The sequence below is a fragment of the Homalodisca vitripennis genome, chromosome 1 (genome assembly GCF_021130785.1).
Source record: "Homalodisca vitripennis isolate AUS2020 chromosome 1, UT_GWSS_2.1, whole genome shotgun sequence".
NCBI classification, from domain to species: Eukaryota; Metazoa; Arthropoda; class Insecta; order Hemiptera; family Cicadellidae; genus Homalodisca; species Homalodisca vitripennis.
In genome coordinates, this window is record NC_060207.1 from 102,115,632 (window position 1) to 102,137,732 (window position 22,101).

General features: G+C 33.0%; 1 protein-coding gene across 1 annotated transcript; it reads left to right on the forward strand.

The window, feature by feature from the left end:
- Positions 1–52: 52 nt before the first annotated feature.
- Positions 53–21,596, forward strand: LOC124367987 (60S ribosomal protein L37). Its single transcript, XM_046825253.1, has 4 exons — positions 53–173; positions 11,862–11,997; positions 19,741–19,825; positions 21,461–21,596. Exons 1-4 carry the CDS (start codon positions 171–173, stop codon positions 21,513–21,515), a joined length of 279 nt encoding a protein of 92 aa, XP_046681209.1. The 5' UTR covers positions 53–170; the 3' UTR covers positions 21,516–21,596.
- Positions 21,597–22,101: the final 505 nt, after the last annotated feature.

Genomic DNA, 22,101 nt, shown 5'->3' on the forward strand with positions numbered 1-22,101 from the left:
ATTTTATGTTATATATATACATATAAATTATAGTTTCTCTCTGCAACCGTAGCTAAAATGTATCAAAAGAGATTCTTCTTCTCCCCTTTTCCAACTTATTAAGTTTATTCCGTTCGTCCAAGAAGCACTAACTTCCTTTTCCGTTCTTCTATTTTATTCTCTGGAGCAGTATGGTGAGTTGTAAATTTGGATTATTCACAATTAGAATATTTTTTTAATCATATTTATAAATTGTTGAAAAATTCAATTATATATTTTATCTGTAAATTATATCTTATTCTGTAAACACAATTTTGTAAGGGTAAAATTCGAGAATTGTAGTTTAATAATTATTTTGTTTAAATTTAAGGTTATGTTTCAGTCTAGTATTACTTTAGGGATAATGTATTTGCCTTAGTGGATTACCTTCCAAGCTTATGAACTTAAATTTAATTTACAAAATTAAAAAGGAATGTGGAATTTTTATCCTGAATTATTATTTTGATCATATGTCATTGTGTGTCTTAGTTTACTTGAGCTAGGCTCAGTGACTTATTTTATGGTATAACTTTCTAGCAAGTCTAATTAAATCAACTGAACTAACCAACTAGGGCTGTTTAGCAGAGGCATTATGGTAAATAAAGGAGTAATGAATGAATCTATTGACTTTCAATCATAAGCTTAAATTAACCAAGTCCTTACTTCTAGCAAATTTTAAATAGTTACTTTCAGTGCTCTTGCTCATGGGGCCTAACCTGAGTGGTTGCTAAAAAGCTACTTTTGGAGTCATGGAAGAAAAAAAAAGCTACGATTTTGTTCAAAACAATCTTACTGGAGTCCTATGATGTTCAATTTTCAAGGTGACAATATTTTCGATGGTTTTCATTGATTCAGCAAACAGTAACTTCACACATGACACACTGCTTACTTCTAAGGAATGTGAAACCAAACTTCAAATAAGACTTCCCATAATTTTTTGTTTTGATATACCTTTCCTGTTTAGTTTATTCCAAATACTTGTTATTATCAAATACTTAACCCTAGAACTGGCGGTCCATTTCATCCTGTAGTGTCGGGCTGTTTTGGAGCTTAGCGCAAGGTTTTTAAAAAAAAATTATTAAAAATATAAAGATAAAAGCAATATAAAATAAGAGTATATATTTTGTGTTCAGAATTAAACGTAGAATTGCACTATATTTGTAAAAATGAACCATCAAAAATTTTCTAATAAACACTTTTTTTAATCTATATATATAAAAAAATGAATGTTTGTATGTTTGTCCTTTTATGGAATCGTGAACTAATTGGGACCGATCATGATGAAAATTTGTACGTATATGTATTTTTCCACGGAGAAGGTTTTATAAGCTATGCCCATCCCATTCCTTTCCCGATTCAGGATTCCGCCCACACTGGTTACAGAAATACCCATAAGAAATGCATTGCAGCAAACATATGTTTAACGTCTTTTCAAATTTTTAATCAGCTGTTCTTTGTAAACAATATATTACACTTATAGTTTTAAAGCATAGAGTAAGCTTAAGAGAAACGACAAATTTTGTTTAACAACTGTTTTTTGCAATCACTGTTTAAACATAGACTTTACTATCCAGATAATACAATTCAAATTTGACGTAAAAATTCACCTTAACTGCAATATTTATTTAATATAAACCATGCTCATGCTTGATCAGAAGAGTAATGCAGATATCATAATTACTATCTTACGTTGGCTACAAAATATAAAGAATGTTATAAAATCAATCAACCTTAGTTGTTTTTTTTGACAGAAGTATGGTTCTCAAAAACCCGTGATGTACATATTCTCTCGATCGAGACAACAAAGCAAGCTCAATCGTGGGCATCGGAGATATAACTAATTTAATCTAAAATTTATTATAGTAAAAAAAAAAAAATTACTAAGTAAATATATAGGGACTTCGGTTCTTAAGATTTGCGTGCGAAGCCGTGACCTCAGGTAACAGCTAGATAGAGGCAGGAATATGGTAACATACCTTCATAATACGCCCAAGAGGCTCACGATGCTGAACGACTATCAATTATCTCAGCAATGTTTAGAATGTGATTAGAAAAAGAATAAGTGAATATAGTGTACTGTTTTTCAACGGGAAATTGCGTGCGAAGCCGCGGGCAACTTTTGCAAAAAAATTATTGAAAATGCGCAGCAAAGCGCGCCGGGCCCGCTATAATATATAAAAATGAATGTTTGAGTGTTTGTCCTTTATAGACCTCAGAAACTATTGGACCGATCACTATGAAAATTTGTATTTATTTGTATTTTTCTATGTAGAAGGTTTATATGCAATGCCCATTGATGTAAACTCACCACCAGGCTGTACTGCAAGATATAAAAAAGTTATCAAAGCGCCTGCTACATTATAAACTGCAATTACGACACAGTTACGTATATTAAATAGCCAAACACTATTTGAAGGCAAATAAATATACGGGCAAAGTTTTTTCTTAACAGGGCGCGTGCGAAGCCGCGGGAAACAGCTAGTCAAATATAAAATTTACGAAAAATATTTCTTAAATTTTGGGGGGGACCATACCTAGCAAATGAAGTTTATAGTGGGGTCAAATCCATTTCAAATCACCCAGGTCATGTTGCTCAACATTTTTAATTTGCCTAATTTTTTTTATTATGAGTTCCCTAATGGGTAGACAATCACAAAACACTATTTGAAAACATTTTACAAGCCATAGTTTTTTTCCTGGCGGCCATTTTTTAAATGGCGGTTTTGCAGATTTTAGTAAAATACGCGTTTTGCGAAAAGTTTAATTGCCAAGCTATTTTTAAAGATATCAGAATAATCCAAAAACCAGTGTGTACACAGCATAAAATGAACTTCAATTTGACATTATAATAAATTGTTTTCTTTTGTGCAATGAAAAGTCAGTCAAACTTGTTCTGCAAAATCTCGGAAGAAAATCCATCAATTGTTAACTTTTTTAAGACCATAAAAGTTTTAAGAAGGAAAAGAGACTCACTACTAATATTTTATTTCTTTGTTGAAAACTAATATACCTAACCTACTGAAGAAAGTTTTAGCCCTGAGAATGCTCTCCTTTTTTTTCTAGAGCTTTTTCAAAAAATGGCTGAAAGCCTAATAAAGTCAATTTTACTAGGGTTAATAACTAAAAAAGGGACTGAATGAAAATAAATGAAAATTTTACAGAATGTTCTTTATACAAATAGGGAATATCTCATAAAAAAAATTATGACAGAGACTTAACTACATTTAGAGAATATACAGCATTGAATTTCAGTTAAAAGCGCTACCCTTTTTCTCACTTGTGCGTACCAAGTTAGCAAACAAGGGCTTGTTTAAAATCATTTGTGTTAACAATAAACTTATATTTAATGCTCAAAACATTATATTCCTTATTTAAACCTACTTAGGATTACAATAAAAATTATTTAAAACCAGAAAAAATGGTATAAATAAACAATACACATAACCACAAAATAGCACTTGCGCACTTTAGGAAAAATAATTTGCTTAGAGTCTATTATACTGTCAAAATGTATATGCATTTTAATTTATGTTTTAAAATATAATATTATCAAATACATTTTATAAAATACATGATGTAAAAATATGTGTTTATACCTGAGGAATATTTTAAAATAGTAACTCATAATGTTAATTCATAAGAATCTAATTAGAATCATAATTAATATCAAATCAAAATCAAAATAAGAAATCATAATTTAATTCTTCAACTTAACTTACCGATACAATTTTTGTACTACACTAGCGTACAGTATCTACATAATATTGTTCTGTGCATTTAGATTTAAAACATTGGTTTCAATTACTTGTTGGCTGTCAATTTCATCAGCAAATTAAATAAAGATGATATTCCATTACATATCATGATGGTATCCAACTATGGTTTCTCATTTTATGTTATGTGTCCTACCAGACACGGTTGTTTTAGTTCCAATGGAGTCACCTGTCGCAACTATTTTCTTAGCAGGCCAGGCAGTGTCACATTTTTTGGAAAGCTGGAAGGCAGTTTTTGGTCCAGAAGGGAGAAAGAAATGTCATCATAGATACAAGCTAACATAGTCATTACTCGTAAAAGATGATACATTTGTGAAAATTATTGATGTTTGATGATCATCAAAGTTTGAGCTGCAGAAGTAACAAAACATCTATTTGGTTGCCACTTATGGGGATGTATCTGTGATAGCTTCTTGTTCCTTATCACTGGTAAACAGCATTCAAATCTCTCGGTAAGTTTTGTTTCCATTTGCTTGATTTCGCTGAAGGAACAAAAAATATACTGAACTCCAGTAATAAATTTTTCTCAACAATATTTGAACATATCTTGTGGAGTCAGGATATTTCAGTGTAAGGTCTTATTAAGTGAAGCTAGTGTAACTTCTCATTTCGTGGTTCCCCCAATACCATCGCAAGAATTCTTCCCGTATGATGAGGACAAAGAAATTCCATTCTGCTTTTAAACCGAAATCATTTTTGTGTAGGCAGACATTAATGAAGTTTTTCTTAATTTTTGTACTGGCTGCTTGCTCCATCGCTAAAGTAAATTATCAATTTCAAAATTAGGGTTTATCTTCTTTATTTCACTAAATTAGGTGATGTTGAAATGTGTACACAGTCGTGGTATTGTGATCAAGATGGTCCACTAATTTTTCTGGTTTTAAATAATTATTTTATGTAAATCCTAAGTAGGTTTAAAATAAGGAATATAATGTTTTTTGAGCATTTAAATATAAGTTTATTGTTCAACACAATGATTTTAAACAAGCCCCTTGTTTGCTAACTTGGGTACCGCACAAGCGAGAAAAAAGGGGTAGCGCTTTTAACTGAAATTCAATGCTGTATATCTCTAAATGTAAGTTAAGTCTCAGTCATAATTTTTTTATTATGAGATATTCCTATTTGTATAAAGAACATTCCATGTAAAATTTTCATTTATTTTTCATTCAGTCCCCTTTTAGTTATTAACCCTAGAAAATTGACATTATTAGGCTCTCAGCCATTTTTGAAAAGCTCTAGAAAAAAAAGGAGAGCATTCTCAGCTCAGGGCTAAAACTTTTTCAGTAGGTAGGTATATTAGTTTTCAACAAAGAAATAAAATATTAGTATCGAGTCTCTTTTCTTTCTTAAACTTTTATGGTCTTAAAAAGTAACAATTGATGATTTTCTTCCGAGATTTTGCAGAACAAGTTTGACTGACTTTCTTGCACAAAAGAAACATTATTATAATGTCAAATTGAAGTTCATTTTAATGCTGAACACACTGGTTTTTGGATTATTCTGATGTCTTTAAAAATTAGCTTGGCAATTAAACTTTTCGCAAACTGCGTATTTTTAACTAAAATCTACAAAACCGCCATTTAAAAAATTGGCCGCCAGGAAAACACTATGGCTTGTAACATTTTTTCAAATAGTGTTTTATGATTGTCTACCCCATAGGGAACTCATAATAAAAAAATTAGGCAAATTACAAAATGTTTGAGCAACAAATTTATTTTTTATTGGGTGATTTGAAATGGATTGACCCAGTGAGAAATAATTATAAGTGAGATAGCCATTCTGTGTCCAAAATTTTATCTAGTTTTCAGAAAAACATAAACATTATACACATTTATGAAAGCATCATAAAGCTATAGAACAAAAAGCAGCGATGCGTATAAATTCTGAAAAATCGGGTGTACACGTAAGACTTTGGGTAAATCAAGTTTTGGCTAATACATTTATGTAAGAATACATGTTATTTTGCATATTTTATTACTTAGAATACAAATAGAATATACAGTAGTAAATGAAATAATTACCATAAATTATTTTTTGAAAAGTAAAAAAGTTAAATTTTGCCATTATTCAAAAATTTTGTGAAAAATGTTCATTCAGCAAAATATAAAATAGTTTTTCTAAAGCTTGTACTATATCTAAAATTATAAATTTATGGTTTATAAGTAATAAGGAAATAAATTATGTAGTTAGAAAACGTTAGAAAACTATAAATATAACTAAAGATATTGAAAAAAATATAGAATAACCCAAACAGTTATTATAATATAACCAAAGTAAATTACAGGCAATATATATATTATTGTGAAAACTATCTATTTGACCAAAAATAAATAGTTACTTCAGAAGCTAAAAGAGAAGTGAAAACAATAACAAACTATGTGAAATGAATTTTTTAGCCAAGTCCATTTTGCCATAGCCTACACAAAGCCGTTAATTTCTCAAACAAATTTCAGTAAATAGAAATTGATTTATTCTAAAATATACAGGGTGTACATAATATACTTTATGTACACACCTGTATATGTGTTTACACTACTACGACATCAAACAACACACTACACATTAAATACGACACTAAAACACGCGTAAAACTATTAAAAACTTACAAATATCCACAGCTCGGCACGAAAAGTGATACAGAACGGCAGCGGCAATATGGCGGTCACAACAAACGCGTCGCGTTTTCTTTTACGTTCAAAATAACAAGCTAGCTTGCTACGTCATATACCATAATACAAAGAGGAATAAAACTCCTCTGTTCCCTTAGCATTTTACTTCCCGAATCCAATGGTGCATGAATTATATCGATACGTTACCGGAGTATATTATAAAAAGTAATAAATTTACGAGGGAATGTTTGATCGACAAAATTTTGACGGTTAAAACACCACAAAAGCGGCATTACACCGACATAATTATGTCGATTAACAGTTCTAGGGTTAACCCATTGCAGATCACTGACGAGCTGGGCTCGTCACTCAGCGGCCGGGCCTAACGGCACGGTGACGAGCTCAGGTCGCAAAAGCGGTCTGCTTTTAAATTTCCCTCCAAATAGTTCTGTAATGTCTGATAGATCGGGCGATCGTCTTCACTTGTCTACTAAGAGTGTTTAACAACGGTCTACGTTTAGAGTTTTCAAAAGTTTTATAAATATCCTACAGATCGCAGTTGTATGTCGAAGTTGAAAAATCATTCATATGAGTTTACTCTCTGCTTTTTAGCGCTTCTGATTGGGTGTTCTCCTCAGTTGTTATTATAATACTTTTGAGGTTAGTGACACAACTAAACGACGCAGACGTACATGTTGGTGGGTTCAGTGTAGACAATGGCCCGGATGTTGCAATCGATTCGCCCGAGCCACTTTATTTAGACTATGATTCAGACATCATCCCTGCCACGCCGTAACCTTGCTCGCGTGTTATCGTTCCTACATCACGGATACCCCAGCAAGCCCATGTTCCATCTGAACGAATACCTTCGCAGCTGAATTTTCTAGTATACAAAAGCGAGCGATACGATGTGGCGCACCATTGCTGTTCGTGCGGCCGCTGACCGTGAATTAATTCGTGCCCGCTGGTGCCCGTGCGCCAAAACAATACGATTCGCAATGGGTTAATAAGGGAATGCAATAACATCAAACCACAGGGTTTTACAAGATACAAGCCCAATTTATATAGTGGTGTTGAACGCCTCGCCTCCTCTCTAAGTGCAATTTACGGTCGAGGGTCATTGAAATATCTGAAACAAAAAGGAGGTTGTAGGTTCAGAACCCCTTGCAATTCGAATTTAAAATATCGAATATTTAGGGGTGGAGCTGTTATAATTTATAACTACTTAATAGAAAAAAACAGGTTAAAATTAGTGCATAAAGTAATTATGAACAGCAAAAGTAGTGTAAGAACAAAAAGATAATTAAAAAAACATGAAACAACTCATATAAATCAGGTAAAACCAACAATAAACTTAAAAAAAGATAGTGTTTGAGAATATCTCTTTCTGTGATAACAATAACATTTAGGTTAGTAAGGCTGTAGGTGGCGTCTGAGACACTCTGTAGGCTCTCTTCGATTGGCTGTAGACATTAGTACTCCTCTCCAGCTCGTTGGCGTATACATAAAGTAGTTGACCATAAGTAGGGGGCTAGAATCATTTAGCATAGAGACTCCTAGATTGAGTTCCTCTTGACACTTTAAAGTCAATGGAGTCTAGAATGCCCGGGCAATTGACAAGTCTGTTTAGCAAATTGTAGAGACACAACTGGTCAAGAATTAATATTCGCTGACCGAGAGTCTCAAGTCCAGAGAAGAGTTCATTAACAGGTACTTCAGAGTAACAGAAGCCCATAAAATTTCCATAAAAAATCGCTATGAATTTGTTTAAATAGCATATGAGACGATTTAATGTGTCTGAAAAATCAAAATAAACCTAAAATTGTACTTAAATGAAGTTTAAAATTAATTCTATCCTTATCTATTAGGCCTAGGCCAATGGGTTATAATGCGATATATATGTAGATAAGTATTTATTAATTGTAGAAAAAACTTGAACCTCAAATCAAATTTAAATTTAAACTAAGTGTTTGCACTGTATGAGTTCGTATTTAAATACTATCTCAAGGGATTTTCTTTTTTCACCAGAATTAAGGGCCAACAAAACCCATACTAATGGCAGGGGCATTTGTGATCAGCATTTTTTGAAGCCAGATTGTCTAACCTGTCTGAGATCGATGTGTAAGGAAAATTGGATCAGATTTTAATTTACCCCAACCAGAAATGAATTTTTTACAAATACATACGCAGTGTCTTTTAATTAATGCGCTGAATGTTTAGTAGGTACAAACTGTAAAATTTTAAAGTTATTTTGAAATGTTCTTCTCTGGATATGTTTGCTTGATCCGATCATAAGCTTCTTCAATTCCCATTACCAGTTTAAAATTGGGGATATATAAAAACATATCTTTTGGTAGATGCTTTTTGAGTAATCTAGTCATTGATATTAAATTAATTCACAGATTTTTATAGTACAATATTTTATTTACTACAATATTTTCCAGAACTATAGACTCTGAATTTTGAGTAAATTCACCTTTTTTCTCAAAATGATAAGTGAATAAAATACCTTTAAAATTAGGTTTGGCTCTACCAAACTTTTATCTTTCAACATTTTTCAAAAACGACCCCCCCCCCCCCCAAATTGCCATTTTAATCATTAAAATTATTTGGGATTGAAATGTGAGAGTTTCTGTTAAAATGAAGAAGGCAGGCTTCTTGGTTCAGCCGCTATATATTGTGGAAGCTGATCTGCCTCTCACTGTATTATATTGCTTTAGACTCTGAAAAGGCGGAGGTTAATATATCAATGTCTAGCACCTGGATTAGGTTAGGTCTAAATGAATTATTTTGGGTCCACAGATGTCTAAGCCGTTGTAGGAAAATTATTAGGCAATCATATTTGGGGAACATTACATAATACAAGTGTGACAAAAAAACCATTATTAGGATATACTTGTAAGCCTACCACAAATGAGCGACTGTATAATAAAATTCATTTCCTGAACAACATTAAACATCGCATTTATACGCAAAAATGTTTTTTTCCGTTTTGTGGTGGACACAGTGCTAATGCGGGTGTGGAGAAGAGGCTAGGCGTCATTCTGCTGACTTCGGGTTATATCAATTAGACTTGAATCGCATGACTAACCATCGCCATCAGCTGTCAGCCTGTATAACAGGTTGCCATTGTGTTGTTTTGTTATAATTTATTAATTAGTTGTCATTCTCTCAGTTTGCTATTTAGTTTAGTGTACAATAATAACTTTTTAATACATTTTAATAGTACATTTGTAGTGCTTTATAAAGCTTGTGAGTAATTGGATTTTGATTAATTGGTGACATGGGTCCTAAAGTTAAGTCTTCAAAAAAAAAAAAAAAAAACTGCAGCTATGATGAACTGGGATGAACGAGCCCTTACCTTGATCATGTTCCGCCCAATTGTGATTCATAGACTACACACTTAATAGACCTTTTAAAAATATAGTTCTCATACATCCATAAATGACTACCTAAAGATTTTATAGATCTTGAAAAATTAAATTATTAGAAATTACAGGCTTTATTTGACTGATTCCAACACTGTGTGCAGTCTAATATCAGTCAAGTTTACAAACATCTGAATAGTAGAATTAAAAATCCCTTCACACTATCATACAAAAACGGGGTTTTATGAATTATTTGATTAAAACCATAAGGAAAGTATATTGTATTTTTGAAGTCATTTAACCCTCTCCCGCTCATAACAACTCCAGGTGCCCGTGGTGCTACTGAACCCTATTAATTCGCCATTCCAACACGGAACGCTCGACTCGCGGTGCCCGTGGCTCACACGTTTTGCTATTATTTTATTAGTCAACATTACAATGTAAATATTTAAACTATTAAACTTACTTATTATTGAGAAATGTCCACTTCTCTTTGTTGGTGATACATCATAGCCTGTTGAACTAAAGGACATTTTTATTAGGTCACCAACAAAATACTCAGTGACTTCAGGAAGATTGTTAATTCCCATATAAATTTCAATTCCTACGAATGCTTTCATCTCATCTACAGTTAGTGGTGTCCAATTTGAATCCTGTTTGTTGCTTTCATTTTGTTTATAGACAGCGTAGGAATTAGTACATGACACGAGATTCTTAAAAAATCTATCTCCTCCCAACAATATATTTAAAAAATCGATTTCAGATGAACCCACCGGCAAAGAATGACATGGCCCACAACTGCTATCAAATATATTATGCTCAACATAGTTTTTTGCTTGAGACCAGGGAGGGGTCAGACGAAGGGGTGCAGGCAGAGTATGACGGCGCCGAGCCTAAGCTATTGGTTGGGCAGGACAGTTTCAAGGTCATCTACACCAAACTCACAACCACTAGCATCACTTCTGTCATCACTGTGATCACTCAGAACACCGTTTTCAACACAGATATCACTACTCTCACTTGAATCTTCACTATCACTACAAATTGAAAAATCGATTTCGCTGTCACGAAGAGTACGTCTAGGCCCGGCCATGTTTTCCGCTAAACTAATCAAAATTAAAACAATAAGAGCGTTATTGCACAAGAGAATAAGAATGAATAACGGTCTCCTTATAGCAAAACAGTCGTAATGGTTTTGAATATTGCCGCTAGAGCACAGAAGAAGATGGTAAAGCAGTGCAAGTCGATCTGAGTCTTGTGCTCTATGGTGGCTAAAAGTTGTCGGGAGAGGTTAAAAAAATTTACTTTCTATTGAATAAGAGAAAAAAGGTCATTGTATTTTTAAAAAATGTACTTGATCCTCCAGTCTCAAAAATGTTTGACTTATAATATTAAGAAACTGGAAGAAATTTAATTCAGAAAAGTTTCAATATTGGTACTAATAAGAAAGCTGTGACATTTTAAAAATTTTGACCAAACAGTTTTTTGAGCGCAGTGATTGAACAATGCAACCAATAATTAACCTGACCACTATAATTTGTTGGTCTTGTTATAACACACAAATTTGTCCAATTCTTTGTTTAAAATTTGTTATTGGCGATTGAAAATTTGAAAGAATAACAGGATTTCGGACATTTGCCATTGTCATATTATCGATACAAAACGTATAACAATGTTTTGAAAATTAAGAGTCTATACTTTTCGTCAGGTGGGAGAGGTATTTTTGTATGTATTAATACCTCCCCCACCTGACAAGGAGAATAGACCCAATACTCGAAATGTTGTGATATACCTTTTGTAACATATTGATGAGAAATGTCTGAAATCCTGTTATCCTTCTAAATTTGGTTAGTGAATCTTTGCTATATCTCTTATACTGTCCAAGATCTCTTCAGTGTGCATAAAATTTGGAACAGACTGTATATAACATTTTCCAATAAATAGTTGATTTATAATATTTTCACATAAATTGTTGTCTTTGAAGTGATTATAAAATCTGTTAATACGAATTATAATTATATAATATGTATGTTTCTAAGTTAATTATTCTTGAATAATAAGGTCCTCAAATCATAATTTAATGTACATTCTAGACGAAGGGAACATCCAGTTTTGGTAAGCGGCGCAACAAGACCCACACACTGTGTAGGCGTTGTGGCAGATCTTCCTATCACATCCAGAAGTCGAAGTGTGCACAGTGTGGCTATCCCAGCTGCAAATTGAGGCACTGTAAGTATAATGGTTGACTATTTATTATATGAGTGAATATTTGAGAATGCTGTTGATTATTTATTTTATTGCATTGCAGTATTTTATTTGCTGTGCTTAGTTTAACTTCTTGTTATGTTTATGCCTTTAACTTGTTAAAAAAAATGTAATCTCTAAAATTGATACAACTTTTACATGAGTTATCACTAAATTGATAGGTTCCAATTAGCGTTTTGTAATATTTTATCAAAGAATTTTTTGTTTTATTAAATAATAACAGGGAGACTTAAAAATTAAGATCTTAAAAGTTCTGTCACAAAAAAATGGCCTAATAAATTATTAATAAGTTTTTAGTTTTATTAAGAAGCTTTATTTAATACTTCTGCCTTCAAAATAAAGACACTTGCTTACATGATTTACAGACTTTTTTTAGTTTTTAAATTTCTAGTGGTAAACGTGCTTAGCAAGGCATAAGAGTTTAAAATCCGAGACCTCCGCTTGTTTCCTTCAAGATTATTGTGCCCTGAACAGGTTCGGCACAGTTTTTCCTTCTCGTCAGGTTTACCAACTGATGGACCATCACCACCACCCTGAATATTTTGCAGAATTTGCTTACTTGCTAGCCATTCCAAGGAGAGATCTATCACTTCCTTCATGAACTCTTTAGCTGGCCTTGTGTGGTATTTAACTTATACAAGACATGCATTTAGCATCATATGCCCAAAAAATTAAATATGAATTTTTTGGCATGCTTCATGGTCCATTTAGCCTAAACATAATGTTCGGTCAGTTGAGTCTATACACCCCATATCTATGTTGTATTGACTAGCAATTTTTGTTTTAGCCCTAATCAATACAAGCCTTTCTGATGAGTGAGACAGTCTGATAGTCAGTAGACAAAATATAGAAATTGGAAGTATTGAATATTTTTCTCTGAGCTTTTATTAAGATAGTCTTTTTCCTAACGTACGTTTTCTGACCTACGACCATATTTTTCCAATAGTTCATGCACATGCTTTTCCTATCCTCTTTCTTAAAGTGTCAGTAATGAAAATATTATTGTTATACAAAAGTCCTGTCAATTAACTCGCTTGATGATGAGATGCATTTCCGATCGGTACACATATCATACAACTCCTTTAACGTCAAATCATGTTGGACGATCTGGGACGTGTTGTGAGGTCGGGAAAGTACCGATCAAAAATCACTTTATCATCAGTGTGTACTTTAACACCACCCCACAATTCTGGTAAATAAAGAAAAACATCCCTCAAGATAATACCCAAATTCAAGCTTAGATCATGTGAGCGTTCGTATAGATTATCTTTAACTTCGGTACTACTAGTAATTTGTAATAACCAAATCTAAACCTACTTAGATCACGTAGTAACAAGTATTAGATAGGGACAGAGTATCCTCCAGATAATAACAAAGTACCTTATTTGGAATTAGTTAAAAAGTGGTAGATTTGTGGAGTAGGTGTCCAGTAGCGAGTTATTCTTAAGTTGGTTAGCATTCTCATTTTTAAAATGATTGACAAACATGTTTTCATTTCCATCAAGGTTACACATCTACCCACTACCTAACTGCTAAAAAGAGACAAAGTCTGTTGATTTTTTACAATATAGGATCTTGCATATCGAGTTGTTTAATTTACATAAACATTCAGTGTAGTTGTTATAAAGAACAAATTAAAGTACTCCATTGGTTTAGCATTTCGTGGAGGTTAATGCTTTAGATAAGCGCACATGAACTGATGATTGTAAGGTAGATCACTGTCTTCCTCCACCTCTTCCCAACTACAGTTGTTCATTTTGTCCATCAGCAGGATCATTATTTAGTCTATTTCTAGGCCTACCAACTATTTACTCAATCAACTACATTAGGCCTATGCCTAGATGGATGCTCATTTTGCTCTGACTTTGATGTCAATATGAGGTATATTAGGCCTAGGTAACATCAATAGTTGGTGAGGATCAAAAGTAAGGTCTTCATGTGTGTGTGTCATCTTCTAAACTTTATCTGTATCCAGATTCATTACTGTCTTTTCTAGATGTATTTTCAGAACCACTGTCTCTAAATTGAAGTGCTTAATTTAGTACGCTTAAGTGTAACCTCAATTGGAACTATAGTGATACAATAATTATTATGTCATTAGAATTATCGAACCAGGTGACATAGTCTTCAAAAATCATATTCGAAGTTCAATGGCAAAATGTTGTATAATTGTATGGTAAATACACTCACAATGATATATTGTTGTATATCAGTCACAGGATTAATCGTTTAACACGGAATCAATATCTTTATACTGTACCTAGGAACATTTTGTCCGTAGCATGTGAGAAACCTCAGAAGTGTTTTTAGATTTTATTTTAAAATTCAAAGCCTTTACTGCTAATGTAAATTTTATTACTAGAATGTTCAAAATGACGGGGATGAGTCGGGGATTTTCCTGAGAACGGGAAAATTTCAAAAACAATTTTTCCGTCTCCAAGAACTTATAAAATGAAGACATAATTTGACAGATTCTTGAATCAAGAACTGATTAATCTCAAAACATCGTCTTTTACACGACGTAGTTCGTGAAATTGTGAATGAAGATCAACATATGTTCGTGAGTTCCATATGACGCCAGTTGATCTAAGGTTACTTCCACTAGTGTAGTGGAATTTATCTTAGTTCTACTCCTGTGCCACAGCAAGCCTCCGTCCCTTCCCCTCAAAAAAATATGTATCAATGCATTGGACAGTTAAAATCGGCCAACCGATCGTTTCGGACTTCGGCACTAAACGAGAGGTACTCTTTTAGCGGTAAAGGGGCAGAGCAGTAGTAACTGCGAAACAAACCGGTTTTTTTGATCTTAAGTATTATTCAGTTGTTAAAGTAGGGTCTCCAGACGAAGTTGTCCAACTCTTATTCTTGGGTGAAAATAGTGTTTTGAAAATACGTGTGTTAGATAGATAGCGCACTGGCCTAAAATGTCTAGTGTTATAAACAGGCTTAAGAGTTCGGTTTGTTGAATAATACGTTTGACAGTTTGATAAGAGGTGTAGCCCGGTTTTTTTGAGTATACCAGAATATCAGTTGGATTTACCAAGCTGGATAAGATATGTGTTGGAGAGGAAAGTAGTGGGTTAGTTACAACAAATAACGTCGAGAAGGGGACGTTTTCGTCCTGTTGCACTGCAATGACAGGATGATCTGAGAGATGAGCTGCAGGAGAAACATTTAATGTCTAGAATGGGCGGCGGATAAGCGCCATCGTGTGGTACTGCCCTGTTGCTCACGTCTGCCATGGCTAGTGTCGAGTGTTCCCCAAATGTACAACACAAACATACTGTCCCCACCCAATCTAGCGCTTACCGCTAATCGCTTGTATCGCGGCCGAGACCTTGGTTGGTCTATGCTCCTCACACTCGTTTACGATTATCATCAAATTACATAGGTTAAAACAAAGAAAGTGATGTTATGTTTTGATATCACGGTCACATCCAAATCTCGAATGAACTGTGTTAGCACTGGCAAAGAATGTACAAGTTTTCTGTCCGACTATAAAAATCGCTAGTGTAAACCGGCACAAGAGCTCTCGCGAGCACTGCCTCAACCAGTGTTGTACAGTTGGATACAAGAACTGGAGAACAGTGTCGGCTATTAAAATTTCAGTTATAAACATTGCCGAGACATCGCTGCCGTGTGTGAACAGACTGTCTTGACTCCGGAACAACCAGCGATACAACTGTAGCAAGTACTTGCTTATCTTGTTCACATTATACTAAAGTAGTGCAAATTCTCTCTCAACTGTACTTGCCAGTGTAAACGCAACTTAATATTGTTGCCAGTCTACAGACGGCCAGCCGATCCAATCAATCAAGCTCATCAGTTTTCGTCAGAGCGTCATTGGTTGGATGACAGCTGGAAATCGCGTCAGTTTTCCAGTCAACTATTATTAACCTGAACGACTTCTACGCACACATGACGATCGTTCGGACGATTCAAACTGTTCAAATAAAATAAATAGTCCAACGTTCATGAGGATCCTTATGTCAAGTTGTTTCTTAGTCCTTGACTATAATCTAACAATACTGATGTGTTCTTCATGTATTGGCCGTTATTGGTGGGATATATTCGGGGCCACGATACTTTCGTGTGATTCTAACCAGGGCTACCACCAACGTTAAGAATCTGGAAAAGCGTGCATTATGCATGAATTTCGGACTCCTGGTAACATATGTGGATATGGGTGAATTTTTATAATGTCCCTAGAAATTTTACTAGGGATGGATAGTTTCTGATACTCGATACTGTGACTCTTCACTCGATTCCTATGCCAGCAGAAGTGCTTAACTATGCTTGAAAGATCACAATTTCACAACATTACTAATATGGAGAAGCTAAATCTCGAATCCAAAAATAAGTCTTGCTAAAATATATTTTTACTTTCCGTATGAAAAAAGTAGATAGATAACCAAAGTAACAATACTGGTTCTATGCATGGATTTTAGCTCCTCAATAGCAAACAGACGATCGCTAATTTGTATTTTATCTGTACGTTGTACGTTGCGTACTCATAAATAAATATATTTTTTATAAATATACAACCATACATTTTTTACGTAAATGTATTATATTCTTGAAGCTCATTTTATAACCTACCATTTCTATTGCTTAAAAGGAGAAATGACTTGGAATTTTAAATACATTCATTTCCCTGAATCTCTGCAAATTCCTTTTAAGTAACGTGGTATTATTAGGCTTCTCCCTCCCCCCACAAAAGACAAATTAGATAAGTAGAGTTCAGATGAGAGTATTTGGTTTATTTGTTGATGGTACCAGTGAAATCATTGTCTCGTACCGAAAGTTTGTCCACCGCTAGATCTCTAACTCGCAATACTGGACTGCAGTCTGCCCCACAGTAGCGCTGTGTTGGTATTTGTTGTCTTTGTATTTCCGAATTGGATACATGTATTTTCTAAACATCACAGAAAGGAAAGTTATAAGGTATACATGATGTTATGTCGACAAATCAAAAGACAAAGATAAAAACGAAGGAGCTTAAAATAGGTGATAGCAATAAATAATCACCGAATTTCTAGCATATCGTTAGTGATGAAATGCTAGAGCACCGCAGCTTTATGGTATTTCTTGCAAATATTTCTAGTGATGAAAAATGTCATCGTTGTATTTGGCGTAAGTGTTAAATACAGTACGTGTTAAATACAGTACTACAGTTGTCTATTTGATTTGAAAATAGACTAGATAATCGGAAGGAGCTTAAAATAGGTGATAGCAATAAATAATCACCGAATTTCTAGCATATCGTTAGTGATGAAATGCTAGAGCACCGCAGCTTTATGGTATTTCTTGCAAATATTTCTAGAGATGAAAAATGTCATCGTTGTATTTGGCGTAAGTGCTAAATACAGTACTACAGTTGTCTATTTGATTTGAAAATAGACTAGATAATCGGAAATTTTTTGACCTGAAAAACCGGGGGGAAACCAGGAATTTGGAATGGGGATTTGAGTGGCCACCCTGATAAACATTAAATAATTTATGCTGTTTGTTTTATAAGTAGTATTGTTGTTAGAGCATACAAAATTTACATATCTAAATAACATAATTACTATGTAGAAAAAAATAACAAATAAATAAATGAAGGAGGAGGAGCTCTTCTTATTGGAAATATAAATTTTCTGTTATTTTATTAAAGAAAATTAAATAAATAAATGTTTACTTTTTAATAAAAACTCATTTATTAAACTTTTAGAAACGCTGATCTGGGAAGTTTGATCATGCTTATGTTTCAAGGCCATAATTGTTACTGTGAAGTATCAGAATATAAAAAAATCATAAGCCAGTTTAGGTGCACTGTGGCATCACAATAAGTCATGAAATTTGTAGTTTCTTCATATCATGTTTTCTGTATCATGTGTAATGATGAACAAACTGACATAATTTCTAAACTAATGTTAGTTGGTCCGGAGCTAATTATTTACAAATATTAACCTCTTTTAGGCTTACTACAGTATTGTTAATTTGATAACAAGATTGTTCTTTAAATAATAACAAATAACTAACAAAAAGAATAGTGAGCTTAAAAATTGTAATACTTCAACATATGTAGAAATAAACAAAATGTAGCTTGAAAACAATAGTGGAATTGCAGTTACTACAAAAACTATGAGATGTGAGTGCAAAGGCAACTCAATTTGGTTGTAGTTATATTCAGTTTCACGCAAACAGTTTGTTAATATAATAAATATTTGTTCTGAGAGTGCTGAAACAGTGGTGATTGAGAATTATAATTCATCTGGGACTTTTCTTTAGTAAAAGGTGGGGACAAATCTTGAATTTTAATTTGTAGATGGTTTAATGTGGTGTCAATGTTTACTTATGTTAATTTAATAAAATATAAGATTATCTCATCATTTATTTTGTACTTAATGTTATAGCCTTCCATACCTTATTTTAATAATTGATAGTTGTTTCACTTTTAATAAGCAAGGTAGTTGAACAGCATGTCACATGTCATGTAATAGGCTTTGCTGAGGTTGCATGCAAAATTTTTAACCCTTAGCGAGCCACAAATAAATAATCAAAACTACTCCTAAGAGCCATACACCTTAAAAATAAAAAAAATCCCACAAATCAAAACCAATTTGTTTTTATAATTCTTATAACATAAGAGGTAAAAAAACGACAAAATATTTTTTTTTTAACTCTTTATTGTTAATTTACAGCCAAAAAATGGTTAAAATCATAATTTCACTGAAAACATTTTATTTTGACATTCTGACATCACGTAATAATACATCAATTACACTGTACATTGATTAAAAATATTGATTAACATCAAAATTGAAAAGATAAATACGCGGTTCGAAAATGGAAGGGCGAATAAACACCTTACCCCATGGAAGGCTACAGGCAGACTGAGCGCGCGTCAGTAGACGTCGTTGGCTTTGCGGGAGACTATGAACATCCGGCCGCCCGCCATTTTGCCGCTCGAACAAGAGCCGTGATCTTCAAAATAGACACAAACGGTTGTCCCTTGTTTAACAGTTTTTACTAAGTTTGTTACCCAGAAATGCTTTTAAATAATATTAAAAAAAAAAAAAAAAAAATCTATTTTGCGTCAGTGGACTCGTTGGCTTTTAGCGCTAGTTTAGGCATGACGTCTAGTAACGTCATTGGTTCGGAAAGGGTCAATATATAGCTCTTAATTTTTTAGATGTCCTGCGGACTGGTAGACATACTGGCAATCATACAGTAAAGAACCTTGTGTTGCCTATCTAGAAATGGAGCTTCATGCTAACTTTCAAGTCTATATGTTAGTTCATTTTTGACATATGGTGATAGACAAGACAGGGAGAAAAAAAGAAATTTCTGAGTCCGTTGCTAATGCTCAGTCAATAAAATTTACAGTGAGACTTGTCTGATGAAACCTGAGATTTCCAAAGAAGAATGAAGGGCACTTATTTAAATATATGTTTGAACAACAAACGTATATTATGTAAACACAAATTAATGCTCTCAGACAAATAAGTTGTGTTAACAAAATGAAACTTATTTTAATATGTATCTAATATATTTTAGTGTTTTGAATAATTTGGAGTAACAACTCCAAGAATAATACATATAGTTGCTGTTATATAGTTGTTGTTGCAGTATAATACATTTAAGGGTATTTAAAATAATGAATCATTGTTAATACGTAGTCAAAATAAATATATAAACATAACTAACAATGGGCTTTTGCAGATAACTGGAGTGTGAAGGCTCAGCGCAGGAAGACCACTGGCACCGGCCGTATGCGTCACCTGAAGATTGTACGCAGGAGGTTTAGGTGAGCTATAGTGGAGTCTTAATTTTAGTGATAGAAGTGTTTACACCTTTTAATGAAAAATCTAACCTAAACTATTTGTTTATAATTTATGATCAATAATTATAAATCAGCAAAACATAATACATAGTCTCAACAGATTTACAGGGTAATAATTATTTTGTAAGAGGCTAATGTTTTATGGAAAAATTGTTCTGCCTTTTAACTCTCCATCTGGTCATATAGTAACTTCTGTACTGACAAGTCCATGTTGGATGATTCGCAAGGGTTTTTCTAAAAAGTTATAAGATGTTCATGTTTTATGCAAAGGTACACTTATCTATACTATTATATAAAAATCTAAGTGTGTGTGTCTGTGTGTGTTTAAGTTCAAAAATTCTTTATTCAGAAAACGCAATACAATCATTTTACAGGTATAATCCTCCCAATGCACCTAACAGAGCGTGCGGGAGGGCAGTCAGTAATTACACCAATGATGTTAAATACTTTTCTTTTTGTCCTTCACTACAGACTGCTCGCTTTAAACAATTTAATGCGTGTGTGTGTGTTACTCAAATCATGTAAAAACTACTAAATTGATTGTACTTAAATTCTACATGGACATTCTTGGGTTCCTGTATAATATATAGCCCTATACTTATTTTTTTTTAATTGTCCAAGCTACTCCCCACTGGTCTTTAAAGTTGTAAAAATCCCATCTGATTCTGTAAAGTTGTATTACAGCATAGAAATTTTATCAGTTGAGAGAACCTATTAAATGTAATCAATGGTATACTACCCCTTATATATACTACCAGAAAAGAGTCTGCCATGCCATAACACCATTGTTTTGTCCAAGGGAGGTCTTCGGTCTGTATTGTAAAACATGGTTTTATTTTTCAATTGAAGTGGTTAATCATTTCAGTGATAAGTTTTTAATATCTTAATCATTATCAAGCGCATTCATTGAGAAAGCCTTTGAATTATTTATAAAGTGAGTCATTAAGTGAACTTTCTGGAAATAATCTTTGTGAAAGTTAGAACATTTTGCCAGGGACATTATCAAAATTAACATCTCTTAAAATTAGCAATCAAATGATTACTCCTTATATTTTGAAAAATAATTTACAAGGGTATTTTCCAGTGTTCATGAAGTATCTTAAGTGTTACAACCTTTGTGCAACAATAGATCAACAAATGATTTCACCTCTATGATGAGCACTTCCAGTTTTTTGGGGGTGGTCTGGTTACAAAATATTTTTAAGTCATAACTTGATTCATATCTGACATTTTACCTCTAACAATGCATTAGGGGTCATCATGCAATAACCTCCATTAATTAGAAGATGGTATACGATTTTTATCTCATAAGAATTAAATTGTTGGATGATAGAAATTATTATGCAATCATAACTTGTAATTTTTAAGTTAGTGTGACGTGTACTTTGTAAAACTTGTTTGTATAAACTCACTGATACCTGGTTGCAGTATCTATTTTTAATAATAGATTTCTTGGTTGCAAGAGTTTTAAGCATGATTACTCTGATGTAATGTTTACTTCTGATTTTAGTACTTAAGAGGTAATAATATTTAATTACAAATATAACTTGTGATCTGATTTCAAATACGTAAATAGGTAAATAACTTATTCTGTTATAGGAATGGATTCCGTGAAGGAGGAAAGCCTGCTCCCCGCAAGACTGGTTCGCCATAAATGAAGAAATCAAGAGTAATTAAATGGATATTTTGTTTTGTTCGTACTTTGTTTTTACAGAATAAACTGTCTTTTTAATTACTCTGTAGTTTGGCATTATTCATTGTGAATCAACATTCTTAATTTACATTTTATCCAAAGAATGTTAATAATTCTTAATATGTTTTATCAATGAAAATAAAATTGCATGCTCCAGGGGACATTGCTTAGACTATGTTAAGAACAGTGTTATTTCTGTATAAGTATTTCTGATATAACCCATTATAAAAGTAAGAGGAAACTTTCAAATTTTCAAGTAGCAACCATCATAAAATAGATCAAACAGAGTAAATCAAACTTAGTGCTATTTAAAAATCTAGTTAGTTTAAAATTTGAGTTTTTTTAAGTAAATATATTCTTCACTGTTATTTACACTAATAAACTGTCATTTAAATTGATAAATTAATGATGCTATGAAACATTTGTTGTCTCTTCATTATTAAAGTTTGTCTTGTAAGTATTTTATGATTATACCATTTTTCTCAGTCTGGGGTGGAGAGCATCTTGAAATTACCATCAAATACATTGTGAGACAGACTATTGTCCG